General features: G+C 45.4%; 1 protein-coding gene across 1 annotated transcript in view; it reads right to left on the minus strand.

The window, feature by feature from the left end:
- RCAN1 (regulator of calcineurin 1) overlaps positions 1–8,588 on the minus strand; it is an 87,339-nt gene extending 78,751 nt beyond the window's left edge. The window contains exon 1 of the mRNA XM_033133641.1: positions 8,164–8,588. Within this exon, the coding sequence (XP_032989532.1) occupies positions 8,164–8,415 (252 nt within the window). The 5' untranslated portion in view covers positions 8,416–8,588. The remainder of the gene's footprint in view (positions 1–8,163) is intronic.
- Positions 8,589–19,519: the final 10,931 nt, after the last annotated feature.

Below are 19,519 nucleotides of genomic sequence, written 5' to 3' on the forward strand. Positions count from 1 at the left end.
TCCGGTCTGTATGGCTCTAGTGCCCATGCCCGGCCTTCGCTTGAACAGAAGAATATCATCGAGGCTGCCGTACCAGGAGCACTCAAATCCACCCATTACATATAAATAAATGACCGAAAGAAAAGAGTTATAACTCATCTGTGCCTCGGGTTCCTGTTGGATAAAAACTTTCCTCACACAGCAGTCCTGGGGTTTAAATAAGATGTGCGAGATGTGAAAAATCGTGTCCACCACAGCACCCTGTAAGATGATGACAAGTAGGCGTGCAGTTGGCTAATATTCTGTTCAACACCTCGGAACAGCACTTGGCTGGCTATGTCACCTGAGACAGGTGACTTGGCCTACCCTGGCCTTAGGTTCCACATCTGAGTGAGTAGAATGGGGATGATAATAGTACCTATTTCATAGAGTTCTTGTAAACAGATGAAGAGATATATATTACACATAAAGCACGTAAACAAACAGAAACTATTTTATTATCTTTAAATAAAGCAGCAAGTTTGACGGAAAATACAAAAGTGATATAAAGTAAAACAAGCTATGGTTATGTTGAGCAAAAAACAATCCATAAGTAGCTATCTGGATTAAGCAACATTTTTGTCTTTTAATTCAGAAATCAGGCCAACCTCAAATGCCTCTTTCTATGGTGTTAATTATGCTTCACATGGGAAATTCATGCTTCACCTGCTGAAATTAGTAATGGAAGGAAAAGTACTGGACCTTCCCAACGTAAAAAAGGTTTAGTGACCCGAGTTCTTCTTTTAGAAATGTAGTGGCTAACGGCTTTAGGGACATTAGAAACTTAATAACCTGGCCATAATCTTATCAATGGGGTGGGTTTTTGTTAAGCTTGGAGGTTAACAGTGTACTCGTATGGGGTGGAAGCTAGAAAAACATCAGATCAGAAAATGCCTTAATGAACACTTCTGAACATTCACTGCTCCACCGAAGGCAAAAAAGTTTACAAAGGAAAAAAATGTGCTGATAAATAGCTACTGGGGTGGGCAGCCTAGAGATGGCCCCAGTGACCTCCAGCTCCTGGCATTCACGCCCTGGGTAGGCCAGGCCCCCTTGGGCGGGAGCTGCACTTACCGACTCACTTCTAATAAACAGAACCCAGCAAAGGTGGTGGGCTGTCACTCTGAGATTGGGTAACGAAGACTGTGAATTCCATTCCACCCGGCACGCCCTGGCTTGCTCTGATGGCAGCCAGCTGCCATGTTGCGAGCTGCCGAATGGAGAGGCCCATGTGGCAAGGAGCTGAGGGAGACCTCCAAGCCAACAGCCACCAAGGAACCGGAGCTCAGGCCAATACCCTTCCAGACATGCAATCCTGCCACCAACCGTGTGAGGGAGCCTGGCAGCAGATACTCCTTCAGTCCTGCCTTGATGAGACCACAGCTGATAATTTATTGCAGATTCGGAGGCAGAGGCACCAAGCTAAGCCATTCCTGGATACCTGACCCACAGAAACTGTGAGATAATAAACGTTTATTGTTTTAAACTACTAAGTTTTGAGTTAGTCTGTTACACCGCAGAGAATAACTAATACACTAACTTATATTGTGTGCTTACTATGTCCTTGTCACTGGGACAGGCCTTTTACGCACATCAGGAGATGTAGGTACTAGGAGCAGCCCACTTTACAGGTAGGGAAACAAAGGCACAGACAGGGTAAATAGCTTCCCCGGAGTGACACCGTATAAGCCATTATGTTGCACTGCTTCCTTACGTACACTCTTCAATGAGGAATGAGTGCATACTAAACCCGACTCAATCTTTAGAGGTTAAAAAAATAAATAACACTCTACACCAAACTAAACTCAACACAGTGAAGGGCTTCTACAATGATTGGAATCTATACAACATGAAGCCAACCTTTCCCCCAACGTCAAACCTTGAGTGAAGGTAATTAATATTTTCCTGATGTTATCTTCTGAAAACGTTTGTTTGGCCCAAGAAGGGTGGAAGAGCTCTTTTTACTTCCTGTTGCCTGTCCGTGCTCAGAACACAGCAGAGCCGTTTACTGTCTCACTGACAGTCACCATCCCCGTGTTTTGATGGTGATTATTATTTACAAAGGAAAAAAACTCCCCCTCACAACTGAATTGTATTTCAAATGACTGGCACTTTCCCACCACCCTTGAAATGAGTCCTAGCAATAGAAAATGTATACGGAGGGGTCTGTCTCCTCCCCGTGCCCCCAACACACACAGATGTGCACCACTGCCCTGAGTGTTCCAGGGGTGATGCAGTCACAGAATAGGGCAAACCGGCCCCTCAGTGACAGGTATGAAAAAGAGTGGCCTGTGTCGTCTGATTATATTTTTTTTTTTAAGGAAAGAAAGAATACAACCTGAAACATAAACACTGGAATCAAACAGCTTCAGCTTTAGCTCTTCTGTTCTGTCACAAAGCCTATTTTTCATTCCCTTATGTAATTGTCTTGGGGCTTGAAAAGCTTGGGGTTACAGGCAATAACATTTAAAGCTACTGCTACCTAAGAAAAAGTGCTGTGAACAGTGGATGGTTGCAGATTGAGGTGAAAAGGGGTCCAAACCCTTGCAAGGGAGTGGAGTAGTGAGGGGGGATCAAAAGAACTTCAGGGACAAAAAAAACAACAACCCAAAACACAATTTATTTAAAAGTCAGAAATTCTAAAATTAAGGAAATAGATAACTTCTAAAGTAAACTGCACATAGGTAATGTACTTCCTCTTCTTTCTTTTTTCCATACACCATTCTGAACATCCCAACAAATTAAACCATGCAAAATTGGCACTTTAAGGAAGTTTAAGGGAAATTTTAGGCATAATTTAAGTCTGAGAAACCACATGCCTATGACACCTGGGCAAAAAATGAGTCCTAAACACGCCGGGATTTTACACTGTAATAGAACCCAACTGTCACTATCCTGCTGGAATGCCACATTTTACAACATGCTGCCACAGACGGGCTGGTAATGGGGACCGACAATGGGAAACCCAGCCAAGCGCATACAACCTTATGAGCAGAAGCTCCGTATACCAGCTGTACCACCTTGGATCTTAAAACCGCTTCAATCATCAAATTACTATTGAATGATACCTTGTCGACCAAAAAGCAAGTCTTGGGAGGGGAAGTCGGGATCTGACATTTGGGTGGAGTGAGCAGCAGGAGGATGTGTACATAAGCCAAGGGAGGCCCCACGTCAGAGAAGATGTTCTTATCTTGTGTCACCCGCCCGAAGGCTCCAGCTCTCAGGCCTGATGGCCAGTTGTCCTGCTTTCTGGCTACCATGTCAAACACCACTTAGGCGCAGGGAGGCGCCAGACCCAGAGCCTGACTCCCATTTTAGATTCAAGGAAATCAGGGCATAGATCCGGCTAAAAGTGGAACCCAATGAAATTATTCAATAATCTTTTCATGATATAACAATGACTCTGGTGAGGCAAAAGCCCTTCTAGCTAGGGCAATGGTCCACAACTTGCCTCCCAGTTGGAATCACCTGGCGGAGCTTCCCAGGCCATGCTTTCCTGGTGGTCCCCAATCCCAGGCTGGGATTGGTCTGGAGTGGCCTGGGCAGGGGAGTTTTGTCTAGTGCTCAGGGGTCTTCACTGATACAAAGAATTAATTTAAGGACATTACTCCAACTACTTTTATGCGTATCAACACATTTCCTGTTATTAAAAGAAAGTCATGGAAGTAGCACAAATCTTAAGTGGGCATTTGTTTTAAGAAAGGTGAGTTTATTCACTAGACGAGTAAATTTTTCTGTGATTAGCATTTTCCAACTTAGCGTTCAGGCAAAGCTCTCTCAATCAAATATACATTCATGTTTCAGACAACAGAAAAAAGTATTCATTTCCATTACTGTATGGAACTATATTTACTGCCTGGAAACTAACAATATTATCTGAGAACTGTTCACTTTCTGGTTGGCTTGGTGGTGGCTGGATAAACTCTGATTCCAGGGGACCAACAACCCCAAGCACATGTGATTACTGGTTCAAAGCACATATAATTACTTTGCTTTCTCAGTAAAAAGAAAAGAGGTCCACAGAAGAGTACAGTAATGGATGTGCCAAGTGAACATTTGTACAACAGAAAATCTTATTTTAGAAAAGTTTTCATTCATTTGTAATGGTGTGGCTCTCTCTACTTGAAATTAATGACGATACAGTTTCAGTTATTTTTTAGATAAACATTTAATGAACACATTCATTATAAATTATTTACAACTGAGGGTGAGCCAGCTAACAAAAACGAATTTTACACATCCGACCCAACTCTTATAGTTAGAAAACAGCTTCTGATGGAAATTCCCAAATGAATTGTTAGTTCAGGTCAAGTTCTTCCTTTCCCTTAAGACTAAGGTTAGAGAATGTGGACACATGTACAGAAATTTGACATAGTCTTCTTCTTTCATACCATCTACCACGGCCTGGATGTTTATGTTCCCCCAAAATTCGTCTGTCGACATCCTAATCCTCAAAGATGACGGTATTCGCAGGTGGGGCTTTGGGAGGTCATGAGGGTGGAGCCCTCAGGAATGGGATTAGTGCCCTTATAAAAGGAACCCCGCCCCCCCACACACACAGCTTCCTCCTCCCTTCCACCTGTGAGACCCGCGAGAAGTCTGTGACCTGGAAGAGGACCCTCAGCCCACCATGCTGGCCCCCAGAACCGTGAGAAACACATTGCTCATCGTTGTTTCCAAGCCGCCCCGTCCGTGGTGTTTTGTTAGAGCGGCCCTGACAACGGGCTAAGACGCCCTCACTCCCCCAGGTGCTCCTCCAGCAGACTGGTTAAGGAGCGGGGATGGCCAGACCACCAGCACAGGGGCTTCTGCCGGCAATGCACGGAACAGTCCATCTCTTCACGGGTCAGACAGGACTCCCCTGAAGCAGAGTCACGTTTTCACTGCACCTCCCAAAGGTGACACGCCCAGCCCTCGGAAGAATGGCCTTTAAAATGACATGGCTGTCAGCCTGAAACCTCAGAAGCCACATCTCATTCAGAGGGATGGTTTTAGCTCACTGAGAAACTACCCCTTTACTGGAAGGCTCGCCAATGGCCTACAGTGGTTTCTGCTCTCTTGGCAGAGCTGCCGGCCTTCAGGGACTCTGCCTGCCTTAGCCCAGTGGGTTTCTGTGTCTTCACTGATCATTTTACATCTTACAAAACCCTGTGGATATGCAACCAACACACAAAGGCCCCCTGCCGGATTCTGAAGCTCCTGACCCTCTGAGGGGGCACAGGAAAGGACAGACTCGGAGATGCTCTGTCCTTTGCTCTCTCTCCAGCACCACCACCCCAGTTCAAACACCTTCAGAGCACCCCCTAGCAAGAGCCTCCTAACCAGTCTCCTGGCTTCCTCTCTTGCCCACCCACCTTCCTTCCCCCAAAGACATTATCCACTCAGCTTTGCAATCAGAATAACACCCGAATCCCTGCCATGGCCTCCAAGGCCCTCCATGGAACCGTTCCCTGGCTGTGTCCAACCTCAGGCGCCCCTTGCCTCTCACTTGAGGCTCCACCACGTGGGCCCCTTCGTGTCCCCTGAATACGCTCAGTTCATCCCTGTGTTGGAAACCTTTGTGTGTGATTCCTCTGCCTGGATGCTGGCCACATAAAATCGACACAAGGAGCTTCTTCCAAGCTCTGCAGAGGTGTTCTGGAGACACCCAATCTAAAGTGGCCCCATGCGGACCCCTCTCTGCTTATCCTCTTTACCTGCACTGCTCCCAGAACATTCTCCACCCCTCCCTACTCTTCTCTGTGCCCTGGAAGGCTGCCCCACCTATTGACTGCACTGTTTGGCTCCCTTGCCTCCTGGCTGCCAGCTGGGTTCTGCCAATGAGATCAGAAAGCCTGGGGCAAGTCTGGGTGTTTCTTCCCTGCCTCTCCCTGCTTCCACATCTCAATTCCATACCTTCAAGTCTGCAGCTCCTGCCAGGTGGCTCCTCTCCAAGGGTTCCAGCAACACTACTTCCTCCCCTCCACCCAACACTCCGTTCATTCCCTCAGTCCTGCTTCAATGAACCAATTCTTCATGAACACTTCCTAAACCATCACAGTGCCCCTGTTAGGACCTGACTGATACGACCAGCCCCTGCCCCCTCCTTGGTCACTTTCTATCACATTATCCTGTTTTCTTTTCTCCATTGTAGTCATCACTACCTGAAATGACCGTGTTCACTTACTTTTTTCTAGTGTCTATCTTCTCCTCAACCACTAGGACATAAGGAGGAAGCTCATCATGTTCACCAGTCTGTTCACTGGGCCTAAAACAGTGCCTGGAACATAGTAGGCATTCAATAAATACTGTGTTTCCCCGAAAATAAGACCTTGCTGGACAATCAGCTCTAATGTGTCTTTTGGAGCAAAAATTAATATAAGGTCTGGTCTTATACTACATTACATTATATTATATTATATTATATTATATTATATTATATTATATTATATCTTGGTCTTATAGTAAAATAATATAGAATTTTTGCTCCAAAAGACGCATTAGAGCTGATTGTCTGGCTAGGTCTTACTTTCGGGAAAACACGGTAGCCAAAGAATTAACAAGTGAATGAATACCAACCCACTGTCTGCTCAAAACACCAACTCGTTAGTAAGACCTTCCCTTATCATCTTTTGTAAAACAGGCCCCCACTCCCTCCTCCTCCACCTTCTAAGTCTTACTTTTTCTTATCTCACTACCTGACATATTTGACATTTATTTGTTTATTGTCTGGTTCCCCCAACAAGTGTCAGCCCTAATGGCAGGAATGCTATTTTATTCACTGCTGTGCCCTCAGAGCCTAAAACAGTGCCTGGCCCATAGTGGAGTCTCAATACACATTTGTTAAAATGAACACCTACGAAAGTGGGCAGAATTTCACACAAAGCCACTTCCGGGCTGTCCGCAATACCTCCTGGAAAGAATGTAAAACTGCGAATTGCTAGACACCCAAGCAAATAAGTGCAGTCTTATATGACCTGACCTTGCTCCATTAGAAAGATAACCCAGGACCCCCAAGAAATGCTACCTAGACACTGGCCTAGGAAGAGAGGAGGTTTCAGAATGAGTGAGGCCCTGCACTTGTGACAATTGTTGCTTTAGAAAGCACGCACGGAAGCTTACCTAAGCACACAGCCATTGTAAATCCTTTCTGAAAGTAGACGGGCATACAAATTACACATACATGGGACTGAAGCCCATCATTCTCTGTGCCACAGCGATGCTCCTCTTGGCAAGAACCTCCGACTACAGTCCACAGACAGTACATGCAGACCCTGAGCCAAGCAGGGAAAGCACTGCTTTCTTGACAGCTGCTCATCTACTAGGGCATGTCTCTCAAAGACAGGCTTCATTCTGCAACGCCTACGCTGTCCACATTTTTTATTCTGCATACTAAATGCGGATTTGAAATAAATTCCTCCCCCCCACGGATTACTCATACCTGCCCCCTCAACCTCCAAAGTGTCTAAACTGTGTGGATTTGCGGGGGGGACTCCCAATGTACTGAGTGTCCCCGAGGGTGGCATGTCACTCCTTCAGGGAGCCATATTCCTGGCTAAATGTCCTAAAGGCCTAGAAAGTGAGCCCCTTCACAACACCATTCAACCAGAACTGGCCAACCGCAGGGTAGTGAGCAACCACGGAGGCTCACCCAAACATTGGCTCTTCTTCCAATGGTGCAGATTGCGAATGCTGTGAGTCACGTAGCTGCTCAACGTCTGTTTCCTCCTCGCAATGAATGAGGTGACCCCCCTCCTCTAACCAGTAAGTGCAGGGTGACGGTACAAGCCTCAGGATGACAGCACGAGCTCAGCGGCCACTGAGGGTGCTAATTCATGCCCTGATCGTCTCCTACTTCGTCTGCCCCCGGGGCAGGGGCGTCACTGAGGGGCGGCTACCAAGCCCAGGTCAAAACCGAGGCGCTGAAAACCCTCTGAGCTGGCTGCGCGCGGATGCCGGGACCCTCTGAGAGCGAGACCCCACCTCAGCTGGGTGGGCAAGGGGTGTCGCCAAGTCCCCGGGGGATCCCCTCCCCGCCCCTCCGGCAGCCCGGGCTGGAGAGGCTTCCCCGGGCCGGCCAGGACCTCGGCGCGGCCACCCGCGCCACCTCCTCCGGGCAACAAGTGTCCGCCCTCCGCCCGACGGCCCGCACGGCCCGGCCCTCACCCGGCACAGGCCGTCCACGAACACGCGCGGGTCCAGGTGGCAGGCGATGGTGGCGCTGGGCAGGTCCTGCAGGTCCACCTCTTCCATCTCGCAGTCGATGAAGCTCCAGTCGCCGCCGCCCTCTTCGGCCTCAGCGGCCCGGGAGAATGGCGCGAAGGGCCGCAGCGTCACCCCGGGCCGCGCTCGCACCTCGGCCGCCACAGCCGCTTCGGCTGCCTCCCCGAGAGGGGGCCCGGCCACGCCGTCCTCCATCCCAGCGCCCGCGCGCCCCCGTCGGCTGAGCCCGCTCGCGCACCGGATCCTCGCGTCCTCCCGTCTGCCTGCTCCGCGGTTAACCCCCTCACGATCACGTCGCACCCAGCGGCAGTCACTACGGCTCCGGGAGACGCAGGCTCTGCGAAACGGGCGGTCCGCCGTGGTTCCCCGCGGCGCCCCGCCCGCCCAGCCCTGGGGGCGGAGCTCCGCCTTATTCCGCGGTGGGCCCTTTAAGGCCTGTCCCCGCTGTGTTATTGTATCCCGCCCTTCCAGGAGAGAAGGCCAATAAGAGAACGGAGTTCTTGTCACGTGACCTTAGTCTGCCGCCCTCAGCCCGAAACCTCAGGGCGGCCATGCTGGGAAGGGGCAAAGGCCTGGTCAGCCAGTTCCGCTTTTCCAACAGCTGGAGCCAGTTGAAAGACGCCAGCAGGGTTCTTGGGCACCGGATCATGGCTGGGTTGGCAGCGCTTCTGTGGTTCCCTTGCGGTGACGTTTTGAAGCACATAAGTCAACTGGTGGAGATTTCAGTGTGATCTAGTCTAGGCTCTAGCTCTATGGCCATTGGCAAATAGATGCTTACCTTATATTATCACATACACTCACAAATAAGGATTGAACTAGACGATGACAACAATACCTTACTTTCATATTTCAGCTTATTAGTCATTATATCGTTGTTTAAAATTTATATAATCAGAAGTAATTTTCTGACTTATGTACTACCTACAATAGAAGATAACAAAAGAAGTAAAACATTGGTCTTTGCCTTTGGGGAGCTTATAGAGGAAAAGCAGAGTTCCTCAGGTAGGTCTCTCTCTCTCTCTCTCTCTCTCTCTCTCTCTCTCTCTCTCTCATAGACAGAATTCCTTCACGGTGAAGGACAATGTGGTATAGTGAAAACTTCAGTCTGAATTTCAGCTTTGCCATTAGTTACTTGGACAAATAACCAGTGAATCTCAGTTTTCTCATCTGAAAAATTGCAGTAGGGGCCCAATAAATGGTAGCTCTGACTATGTGCTAGGCTGTTTGGAAGATGTGAAAATGTGAAATTAGACCTGTATTTTCTCCTAAAGAAGGCTTACCCTCTGGTTAGTAACTGTAACCGATTATGATAAAAAGTATATCCAACTAACAGCTGAGACTTATTCAGAACATGTTGTGTGCTTTGGTTCCTATTATGACAATCTTAGGACAATTTGTGCACTCTAGGAACTTAAATCCAATGGGAGTAGTAATATGAAGGCAGAAAAAAACTCATAAAATAGAATGTGATGTAAGGATCTGGAAAAATTGGAACCATCCTATGTTTCTGGTGGGAACGTAAAATGGTGCAGCCACTTTGGAAAAACAGTTTGGCTCTTCCTCAAAAAGTTTAAGAGCTACCACATGACCCAGCAATTCCTTTCCTAGGTAGAGACCCAAGAGAAATGAAAATATGTGTCAACACAAAAACCTATATATGAAGGTTCATCGCATCATTATTCATAATAGCTAAAGAGTCGAAATAGCCCAAATGCTCATCAACTGATGAATGGGTACTCCATACAAGGGAATATTATTCAACCATAAAAGCAATGAAGTACTGACATATGCTACAACAAGGATGAATAGACCTTGAAAACATTATGCTATGTTCAAAAAGTCACTCACAAAAGGCCATATATTATTCCATTTATATGAAATGTCCAGAATAGGTGAATCCATAGAGACAGGAAGTAGATTGGTGGTTGCCAGGGGCTGAGAGAGAAGGGAAGGAGGAATGACTTGTAAAAGGTACAGGGTTTCTTTTTGGCTTAAAGAAAATGTGACATTGCATGGTGGTGATGTTTGTATGACTATGAACATATTGTACTAAAGAACCACTGAATTGTACTTTAAAGGGTGAGTTTCCTGGTATGTGAATTATGTGAATCTAAATAAAGCTGGTATTTTTTAAAAAGAATGTGATAAAGGCCAGGAGGGGGTAGATGAAGCGTGGCAAAGTGGATGACATTGCAGTCAAACCTCTCTGTGAACCCAGCCAGACATTCTGAAAAGGTTAACAAAGGGAAGAGCCACAAGTTTTGGGAAAACAACTCCCAGACAACCCGTTGCTGGGTGGGTCCTTGTTGTCATCCTCCGTAGGACAAGAGGCTCTTTCAATCCTGGCTTACCCTAAGCCTCTTACAGCATGCAGACAAAAGGTACAAGAGGAGAGAAAGCACCAGAAAAGCAGAAACCTGAAATGCACACAGAGCAAGCCATCACAGCTGGCTAGCCTCTGAGCTAAGAGGAAAGAGCAACTTCAACCTCAAGCCAAGTGGTGAAGTCAAAGTTACCTGTAATTGACTTTAGAATGCAGTTAGTTATTACTAAGACACAAAGACACACTCCTTCAGAGACTTTAGATTCCCTCCTCTGTCTTTCTCCTCTCCCTCCCCCAGGCAGCAAAGTAAAGAGGGTGACATTTCTTAGTTGTCTGTGTGACTCTAATAATACCAATTTCATTCAGGTAGCTCTTAAATAATTAATGGCTATACACATACACTAGCTCACATAATCCTCACAAACAGGTATGATTACTCCAGATTCTTAGAACTGAGGCTCAAAGAAATTGAATGACCTTTCCACAAGCAAACAGGCAGCCAATAGCCAAGCAGGCCAACCCAAGTCTCCTTCCTGTGCTGCCTTTGCCAGTCGGGACTCGAGGAAACAGAAAAAATGGGAAGGAACTAAAGGAAAACAATGGAGATAAGTAGAGGAGAGAGAAGATAAAGCAGAGGGCAAGGAGAGGGAAAGAAGGGGAATGTGAGAGGTGGAGAGATTGAGAGCAAAAGAGTTGCTTCAGGTTCAAAACAGGGAGCAGGGGTGATGACCCCAGGGAAGAGCTGAACCTCCCCTAGCACTGCTGGCCATGCAGGGTGCCCTCTCACACACTTAGGGCCAGCACTGGGCATGATGCTTGAGGGATACAGGGCTCTCAAACTGTCAGAGCAAAATGACGGACATTCTTAATAAATAGGATTAGCATCATGTCTTTGCATCTGGGTGCCTAGGCATCTTGCCCTATTGCAGGTGACACATTTAGTAATAAAATGTCAGATTCTTCTTTACACTTAGAAAATAAAATTTTATAGTAACTTCCATCTTTGTCATGCCTTGTACGTTTACGAAAGGCAGATGCTGTGTCTTACGCCTTCCCTGACACTAACAATTAACACCAACTGTCAATGGTCTCTGCCAGGGAGGAAAAAACAGCACAGGTGGAAACTAAGCAAAACCTGCTGCTTATGTATGATTGCAGACATTTGTAAGGGTGAAATCAATTAAACTGGGGGGTAATCTTTTCCAAGTGGCTCCACCATATAACAGATACAAAATTCCTCGAATGTCCTTTGGGAATTATTAGCTGTCTCTCTTTTTTCCAGCTGTAGCAATGGAACCTAAGTTCCCTCCCCGCTTTCTGCTTCAGCATCTGTCTAACTAGAGTGACTTCCCTTCTCATTTGCCGCAGAAGCAGCTTTGATCCAGATTTTCAGATACCCAGAAGGGAAAGGAACCAACATGGGTAAAGAGCTACTCTCAATACTACCCTAAGTTCACTGCAGCCTTATTTAAAATAGCCAAGATAAGGAAGTAAGAGGTCTGGTCAAGATGGTGCAGTAGGTAAATGCTGGGCTCACCTCCTCTCTTGACCACATCAAAATTACAACTAAACTATCAAACAACCATCATTGAGAATTGCCTAAAATCTTGCTGAACCGAAGCTCTACAGCTAAGGACATGCAAGAGAAGCCACCTTGATACTAGTAGGAGGGGCAGAGATGCTGAACGGGTTGGTCCCACACCTGAGTGTGACCATTAAAGATTGGGAGGCATAATTCGGCTATGGAGGTCCCCCCAACCCCCAAAGGAGTGAGAGGTCCCAGCTCCACCCCAGCCCAGGGTTCCAGTGCTGGAGAGAGAAGTCCCCATAATTTCTGGTTGTGAAAACCAGTGGAGACTGTGACTGATTAAGACGAAGGGAGGCTGCATTCCCAGGCACTCCTCTTAAAGGGACTGCATGTGGACTCACCCACCAACAGAATCACTTGCTCTGAGCTCCAGCACTGGGGTAGGGGAACTGAGTTATCTGGCTTGGGATGGGGGCTGGAGAGGCGGCTTTCTCCTGGACAGAAGAGCTAGCAGAGGCCATTGTTTCTTTGTTGAGCCCTCCCCCTTCCTGGCATGCAGATGCAAAATGCCGCCATATCTGAGTCTCTGCTATTCGTTCACCACATCCTGGGGATTCGAGACCTCGCCCCATGCAACTTACAGACACAGCCAAATCTCTTCCAGTGGCTTTTTAGTACAAACTGCTTGCCTTGGCTCCTGCTGTGGCTTTCCTAGGGTCTCTCAAAGGTTCACAGAACCCAGGCATGCAGCATTTGGATTGGGTGTGTCCTGTATCTCTGGCTGAGCAGGCCTAAGCTGACACTAGTGGCAGTCAGCCATGGTTTGCAGCTTGGCCTGTCAAGGCGCTTTCAAGCACAGCACAGGGCAGCAGCCATCTGCAGATCTCTTTGTGGCTCCTGCTGGGTGGCCCTGGGTGGTGCTGAACTTGTCCTACCCCTGCTGGGTGGCCCTGGGTGGTGCTGAATTTGATCCCCTCCAAGATGGTCCTGGGGCTGGCGCCCCCAGTGGCCAGCTTCAAAACAACCTGGAGCATCACCCAGTTGCCTCCAAGAACAACACACCCAAGGAGCAGATTAGGCAAGCACAAGAGCCCTGCTGAGGCATATCCTGCTTTGTAAAGTCAGCCCCTGCACAACTCTTCCACTGAAGTCAAGGCTGTTCCTCACAACCAGTTAGCCTGAGGGTCAATCCCTCTCATTGATGTGCAAATATCAACCAAGGTTCAACTACAAGAGGAGGATACACACATCCCACACAAGGGACACACCTGGAGTGCATGGCTCAAGGGACCAGAAAGACTACTCCACTGAGCCCCACAGCACACCTACTGCATACGGCCACGCTACTAAGACCAGAAGACATAGTAGCCCTACCTAATACATAGGAAAAAACACACAGAGGCAACCAAAATGGGGAGACAAAGAAACATGTCCCAAATAAAAAAATAGAACAAAGCTCCAGAAAAAGAACTAAATAAATGGAGACAAGCAGTCTATCAGACGCAGAGTTCCAAACACTGGTTATAAGGATGCTCAATGATCTCAGGGAGAACTTCAACAAAGAGATAGGAGACATAAAAATGAAAATAGAAAACATTAAAAAGAACCAGTCAGAAATAAAGATTACAATAACGGAAATGAAGAAAACATTACAGGGAATCAATAGTAGATTAGATGAAGCAGAGGATCAAACCAGCAATGTAGAAGATAAGGTAGCAGAAAACTCCCAATCAGAAAAAAGAATCCAATAAACTGAGGATAGTTTAAGAGGCCTCTGGGACAACATCAAGCATACCAACATTTGCATTATAGAGGTACCAGAAGAAGAAGAGAGAGAGCAAGGAATTGAAGACCTATTAGAAGAAATAATGACAGGAAGCTTCCCTAACCTGATGAAGGAAATGGATAGATATACAAGCCCAGGAAGTGCAGAGAGTCCCGAACAAGATGAACGCAAAGAGGCCAACACCAAGACACATCATAATTAAAATGCCAAAGGTTAAAGACAAAGAGAGAATCTTAAAAGCAGCAAGTGAAAACCAGTTAGTTACCTTCAAGAGAACTCCCATAAGACTGTCAACTGCTTTCTCAACAGAAACTGTACAGGTCAGAAGGGATTGGCAGGAAATATTCAAAGTGATGAAAAGCAAGGACTAACAACCAAGATTACTCTGCCCAGTGAAGCTATCATTTAGAATTGAAGGACAGAGAAAGAGCTTCCCAGACAACAAAAAGCTAAAGGAGCTCATCACCACCAAACCAGTATTAGAAGGAATCTTAGAGGGACTTCTCTAAGATGGGAGGTGGGTTAAGGATGGGTGAAAAGAGGAAGGGATTAAGAAATACAAATTGGTTGTTACACAGTAGTCGAGGGGATGTAGGGTATAGCATAAGGAATGTAGTCAATAATATTATAATAACTATGTATGGTGCCAGATAGGCACTAGATCTATCAGGGTGTAGATGGGAGTGGGGTTGAGGGCAGCATGAAAAAGGTGAAGGTATTAAGAAATACAAATTGGTAGTTACAAAATAGTCATGGGGATGTAAAGGGAATACAATCAATAATATGGTAATCGCTATGTATAGTGCCAGGTGTGTGTACCAGACTAGTCAGGGGGATCACTTCCTAAATTATATATTAGGTTGGTGCAAAAGTAATTGCGATGTTTGCAATTATTTTTAACCTTTTAAACCTCAATTACTTTTGCACCAACCTAATAAATGTCTAACCACTATGCTGTACAACTGAAATTAATATAAAATAATATTGAATGTCAACTCTAATTGAAAAAAATGTTAAAGTAGGGAAAAGATCAATAATATTGTGATAGCATGGTACAGAGTCAGATGGTTGCTGGACTTACCATAGTGATCACTTCTTTAGCATAGGGAATAAAATGTGGCCATAAGACTGTATAGTGCTGGGTGGGTACTGTTGAATAACTGTGATATACACCTGAATCTAATATAATATTGTATGTTAGCTGTATTTTAATTAAGAAATCTTACAAAAAATAAGATATGGATGCAACCTAGGTGTCCATCAATAGATAAATGAATAAAGAAGATGTGGTACAATGGAATATGACTCAACCATAAAAAAGAATGAAACTTGCCACTTACAACAACATGGATGGACCTAGAGGATATTATACTAAATGAAATAAGTCAGGCAGATGAAGATAGATACCATATGATCTCACTTATATGTGGAATCTAAAAAACAAATCATATGAGTAAACAAAATGAAAACAGAAACAGACCCATGGATACAGAGAACAAACTGATGGTTGTCACAGGGAGGGGGATGGGTGGTGGGTGAAATAAAAAAAATAAATAAATAAAAATGAACAACACAAACTACCACCATATATAACAGCAACAAAAGAGCTGCTCTCAGAGATTCTGTTTTCGAACGGGGAAAGGGGCACAAATTTTAATTAATATATCCTACCACTTCCCATTCATTTTCCTCCCCTTACACTTCCTTGGTGTCAGCCATTGCAATTACCAAATATAAAAGAAGAGGGCTGAGAAAACCACATTTGATTATGTCCGTTCTTAGCCCTTGTCTGTTACATCTAATGCAGCCAGGTAACCAAACATGCCTGTACGCGACCAACTAGCCTATTCACTTGCCAGGTGGGAGAGTTTCATTGCACGACACTTGCAATTGCTTCCTATTTTGTTCTGAAAATTGAAAGGGGCTGTGTGCAGTAGACACTCGCTGAAAGCTTATTAAATGAGCCAAAGGCATTTCTGCACTTTCTGGGAAATTACAGACATTTAAAAATGTTATTTAAGACAGAAAGCAAATAGCTTGCTTTCTGAGTGTTTGCTCTCACAAAGAACGGACTGTTCTGAAGACTGCTCAAATAAACCCTTTAAATAGCTCAACCTGAAGTTTCTATCTTGTTACCTCCTGTAAAATGAATTAAAGTGTATGCTATTTTTGCTGTTATTTTATAGAAAGGAACTTTTTTCGTTATGGTTCATTCTTAAAAATCCACTCTTAAATTTATTTATTTATTTATTTATTTATTTATTTATTTATTTATTTATTTATTTAAATGGTTTTCTGATGCTTTAAAAATCAGAAAGCCAGAGTTATAAATTGGGTTTTGGGGGAAATATTGGAATTTGGTTACTTTGCCTTTCCAAGTTTAGAAAGAAAGTTCACTGACTTTTACGGTACTCTAAGCTCTCTTTCAATGTTTTTATGTGAGGTAGGGTTCTTCTGGTTGCAAATAACCAAAATCTCTGGAGCCTTAAATAAGTACGAATTTAAATTAAGGATGTAGGGTATCTCTTGGTAACCAAAGGCGGGAATGCTCCCAGCCCTGGGGAAGGTCCTAGAAAGTGGACCCCAACAGCTGTTCATTTTGCCAATTGGAGGCCATCAGAGGAAGGGGATGGTTGCATAAGTAAATGTTTGTCCACTTCTGAACATTCATAGCCTATGCTTTTTCAGTGAGCTCTCATTGTTTAAAGTGTCTTCCTTTGTTCTGAGCTAAAACCATCCATCACTTCTGTAGTACCGTGTTTCCCCGAAAATAAGACCTAGCCAGACCATCAGCTCTAATGCGTCTTTTGGAGGAAAACTTAATGTAAGACCTGGTCTTATTTTACTGTAACATAAGACCAGGTCTTATATAAGACTGAGTCTTATATTAATTTTTGCTCCAAAAGACGCATTAGAGTTGATGGTCCGCCTAGGTCTTACTTTCATGGAAACACGGTAATATTCTACAGTCTCCTGTATAGCTCCAAAAGTCAGATAGATGTGGTCTAAATTCCAGTTGTGTCTTTTATTACCTCTGTGGCCATGAGGGAGTACTTGACCTCTGAGTCTCCAAATCCTGGCATATAGAAAGGGGATGTGAATAGCTTGCTTTCAGAAGTGCTGCAGGGTCTAGAAATCATGTCCAGGCTATGCCTGATACAGAGGGGGAGCTCAGCACAGAAGGATTAAAATTCTACTCCTGGTCCTGGGGCTTCCACTTCACCCCTCCTCTTCTATGTTAAAACCTTTTAACAGTGGGATCACAGGTAAATACATCTTCCCCTCGGGCTAGCCTCTAGGGAAGAATACTGGGGCAGGGTCTGGGTGTGCTTGTTATGTGTTCTTCTTCAAACGGTGAGAGGGATGATACCCAGTCTATGGACAGTGTCCTTGGAAGCCACCTGTGTGCTGGGCTAGCCCGTCCCGAGCTCTAGCTGATGTCATTGTCAATATTCTACAGGAGAGATTTCCTTTGCGGGCTTGGGGTAGGATGTCACTGGTACCTCTCCCAGTGCCCTTCCTCAGGGATGGATGGCTTTTAACTGCTGTGATGGGTTCGTTCCTTTTTGGATTCTGCCCTACATCTTATTTGCCTATAACACCTAACAGTGTGAGGGGCAGCATACCTCTTTGGGGGATTGATTATTTTAAACTGGTTATGTTTAAGAAGCAAAAGACTGAGGAAAAACATTTGGTCTTTCCCCTAACTGCCTGAAAGAATTTCATAGAGGACCTGTTCCAGAAAGAGAGCTGTCATCATAGGGAACAATAGTTTAATATGAACGAGGAGTGACAGACAGGGAGGAACCCAGCAAGGCCCCTTGGATCAAAGTCCTCCGTGTGTTCCATTGTTTTTCTTCCCCCAACCATTACCTGGCGTGTTGAATAATGACAACTTAGTGTCCATGACTCACCGCCAGCAGCAGGGCCAAAGTGACAACACGAAGCCAGCCTCATTTGGGCCTGACCTCAAGCTGCCTTTGACTTTGGGCACTCCCGTTCTCACTGGTATCATGTGGTGTACAAATCAGACACGCAATCTGTGCCCTCCCTCACAGAGCGTACGTCCTCGTGTGGGGGTGGGGCAAGGATATAGGGACCACAATCCACCACCGGCCACAACAGGGCAGCTGAGCAAGTATGTATTTAATCTTTAAGAGATTTCGTGTTCTGTCTTCCCTTTACATAGAGTTCCTGTTCTCAAAATTTTGCTTTATTATACAATAGTTCTTGAGTGATAATTTGATTTTAAAAATTCTGTTGGTCTGCTGAGTGACCTTTGTGGCCTCCTAAGCAGTTACTTTGTTTATGTTGCTCTTTCTCTGTTAGCTTTTGTGTTCTCCTTTTATGTCTGGTGAGCCCTGGTTTCCTTAAGAAAGAAGGACTAGGGAGCTAGCGTGCATTTTCTTTGCTACTGAATGAGAGTTTCCCCATGGTTTCTCAAGAGGGGATTCTGAGTGGCAGCTGTATGCTAGAAGGGACAGGGGTTATGGATGAGGTAAGTGTGATGTGGGAAGCAAGCCAGCTGTCAGCCTGCGGACTGCCGAAATGTGACATGGGTAGGGCTTTACTTGGAATACCAATATTAACAACAAAAGTCTTAGCTTCCCTCCAGATAGTGTATTTGATTTACTGGAAGAGCCATCTGGATAGTTGCTGTATTCTGTTTGCTGTGTGTGTTCATATGTGTGTGCATTTGTGTGTGTGTGTGTATGTCTGTGTATGTTTGTATATGTATGTGCATGTGACGTGCACATGCAGGCATGTGTATTTATGTGCATGTGAGCTTATGTGTGTATGTGTATATGTATAGTGTGTATCTCTGTGTATGTGTACTGTGTACTGGTGCATGTGTGGACATATCTGCATGTGTACATATGCATAGCATGGGTGAGTATTTCTATGGGTAGTATGTGAATGTCATGTGTGTGTGCATGTGTGCATTTGTCCATGGATGTGTATGTGCATGTGTTTATGTGTATATGCGTGTGAGTGCACGTATATGTGTACATGTGGATGCATGTGCACATGTGCTAACTGGTATGGCTGTTCCCAATACGGAGACTTCACATCAACCCATTTCCACCCTCATCCTCTGCTAATCCTGGTCCAGGGGCCTCTCGGGGTTCACTCAGCTGCATGGCTCCTTGGAGATCCTGAACCCCTTCTAAAGCCACACTTATGGTTCAGGTTTCTTGTTTTAACTAAGTTGTGTGGAGAAGGGCGCGTTAGTCTTGTGCAGGCTCAGCCGAGAAGGTCTCCTGTCTTTCAGCCACAACCACTCTTCCGTGCCCATTTGGGTGTTTCTGAGTCAGCTGTGAGAGCAAGGCCATCCTTGCACTGTATGGAAGCACCCCTGCTATTTTCTTTTTCTTTTTTTTTTTTTTTTTTATGGACGGAAATGTTTTTCCTTCTACTAAAACCACTTCACCTGAGTCTTTAAATTTAGTTTTGGTCAGAAGAGAGTCAGAAGTTATTTTCTACTCTGAATGCAGAACAATCTGTAGTGTGTTAAAGGCAGATCCATTTCCTTGTCCATGGAGTGAGCGGAGAGGTGTGTGGAGGGGTCCTTTTACACAATGAAAGGTCCCTTCGCAGGACTCCTGTGGCCACCTCATTTCTATTTCAGGAAGAATCAAGCTGTTGCTTGGAAAACAGACTG

Source organism: Rhinolophus ferrumequinum, chromosome 2 (genome assembly GCF_004115265.2).
Source record: "Rhinolophus ferrumequinum isolate MPI-CBG mRhiFer1 chromosome 2, mRhiFer1_v1.p, whole genome shotgun sequence".
NCBI lineage: Eukaryota > Metazoa > Chordata > Mammalia > Chiroptera > Rhinolophidae > Rhinolophus > Rhinolophus ferrumequinum.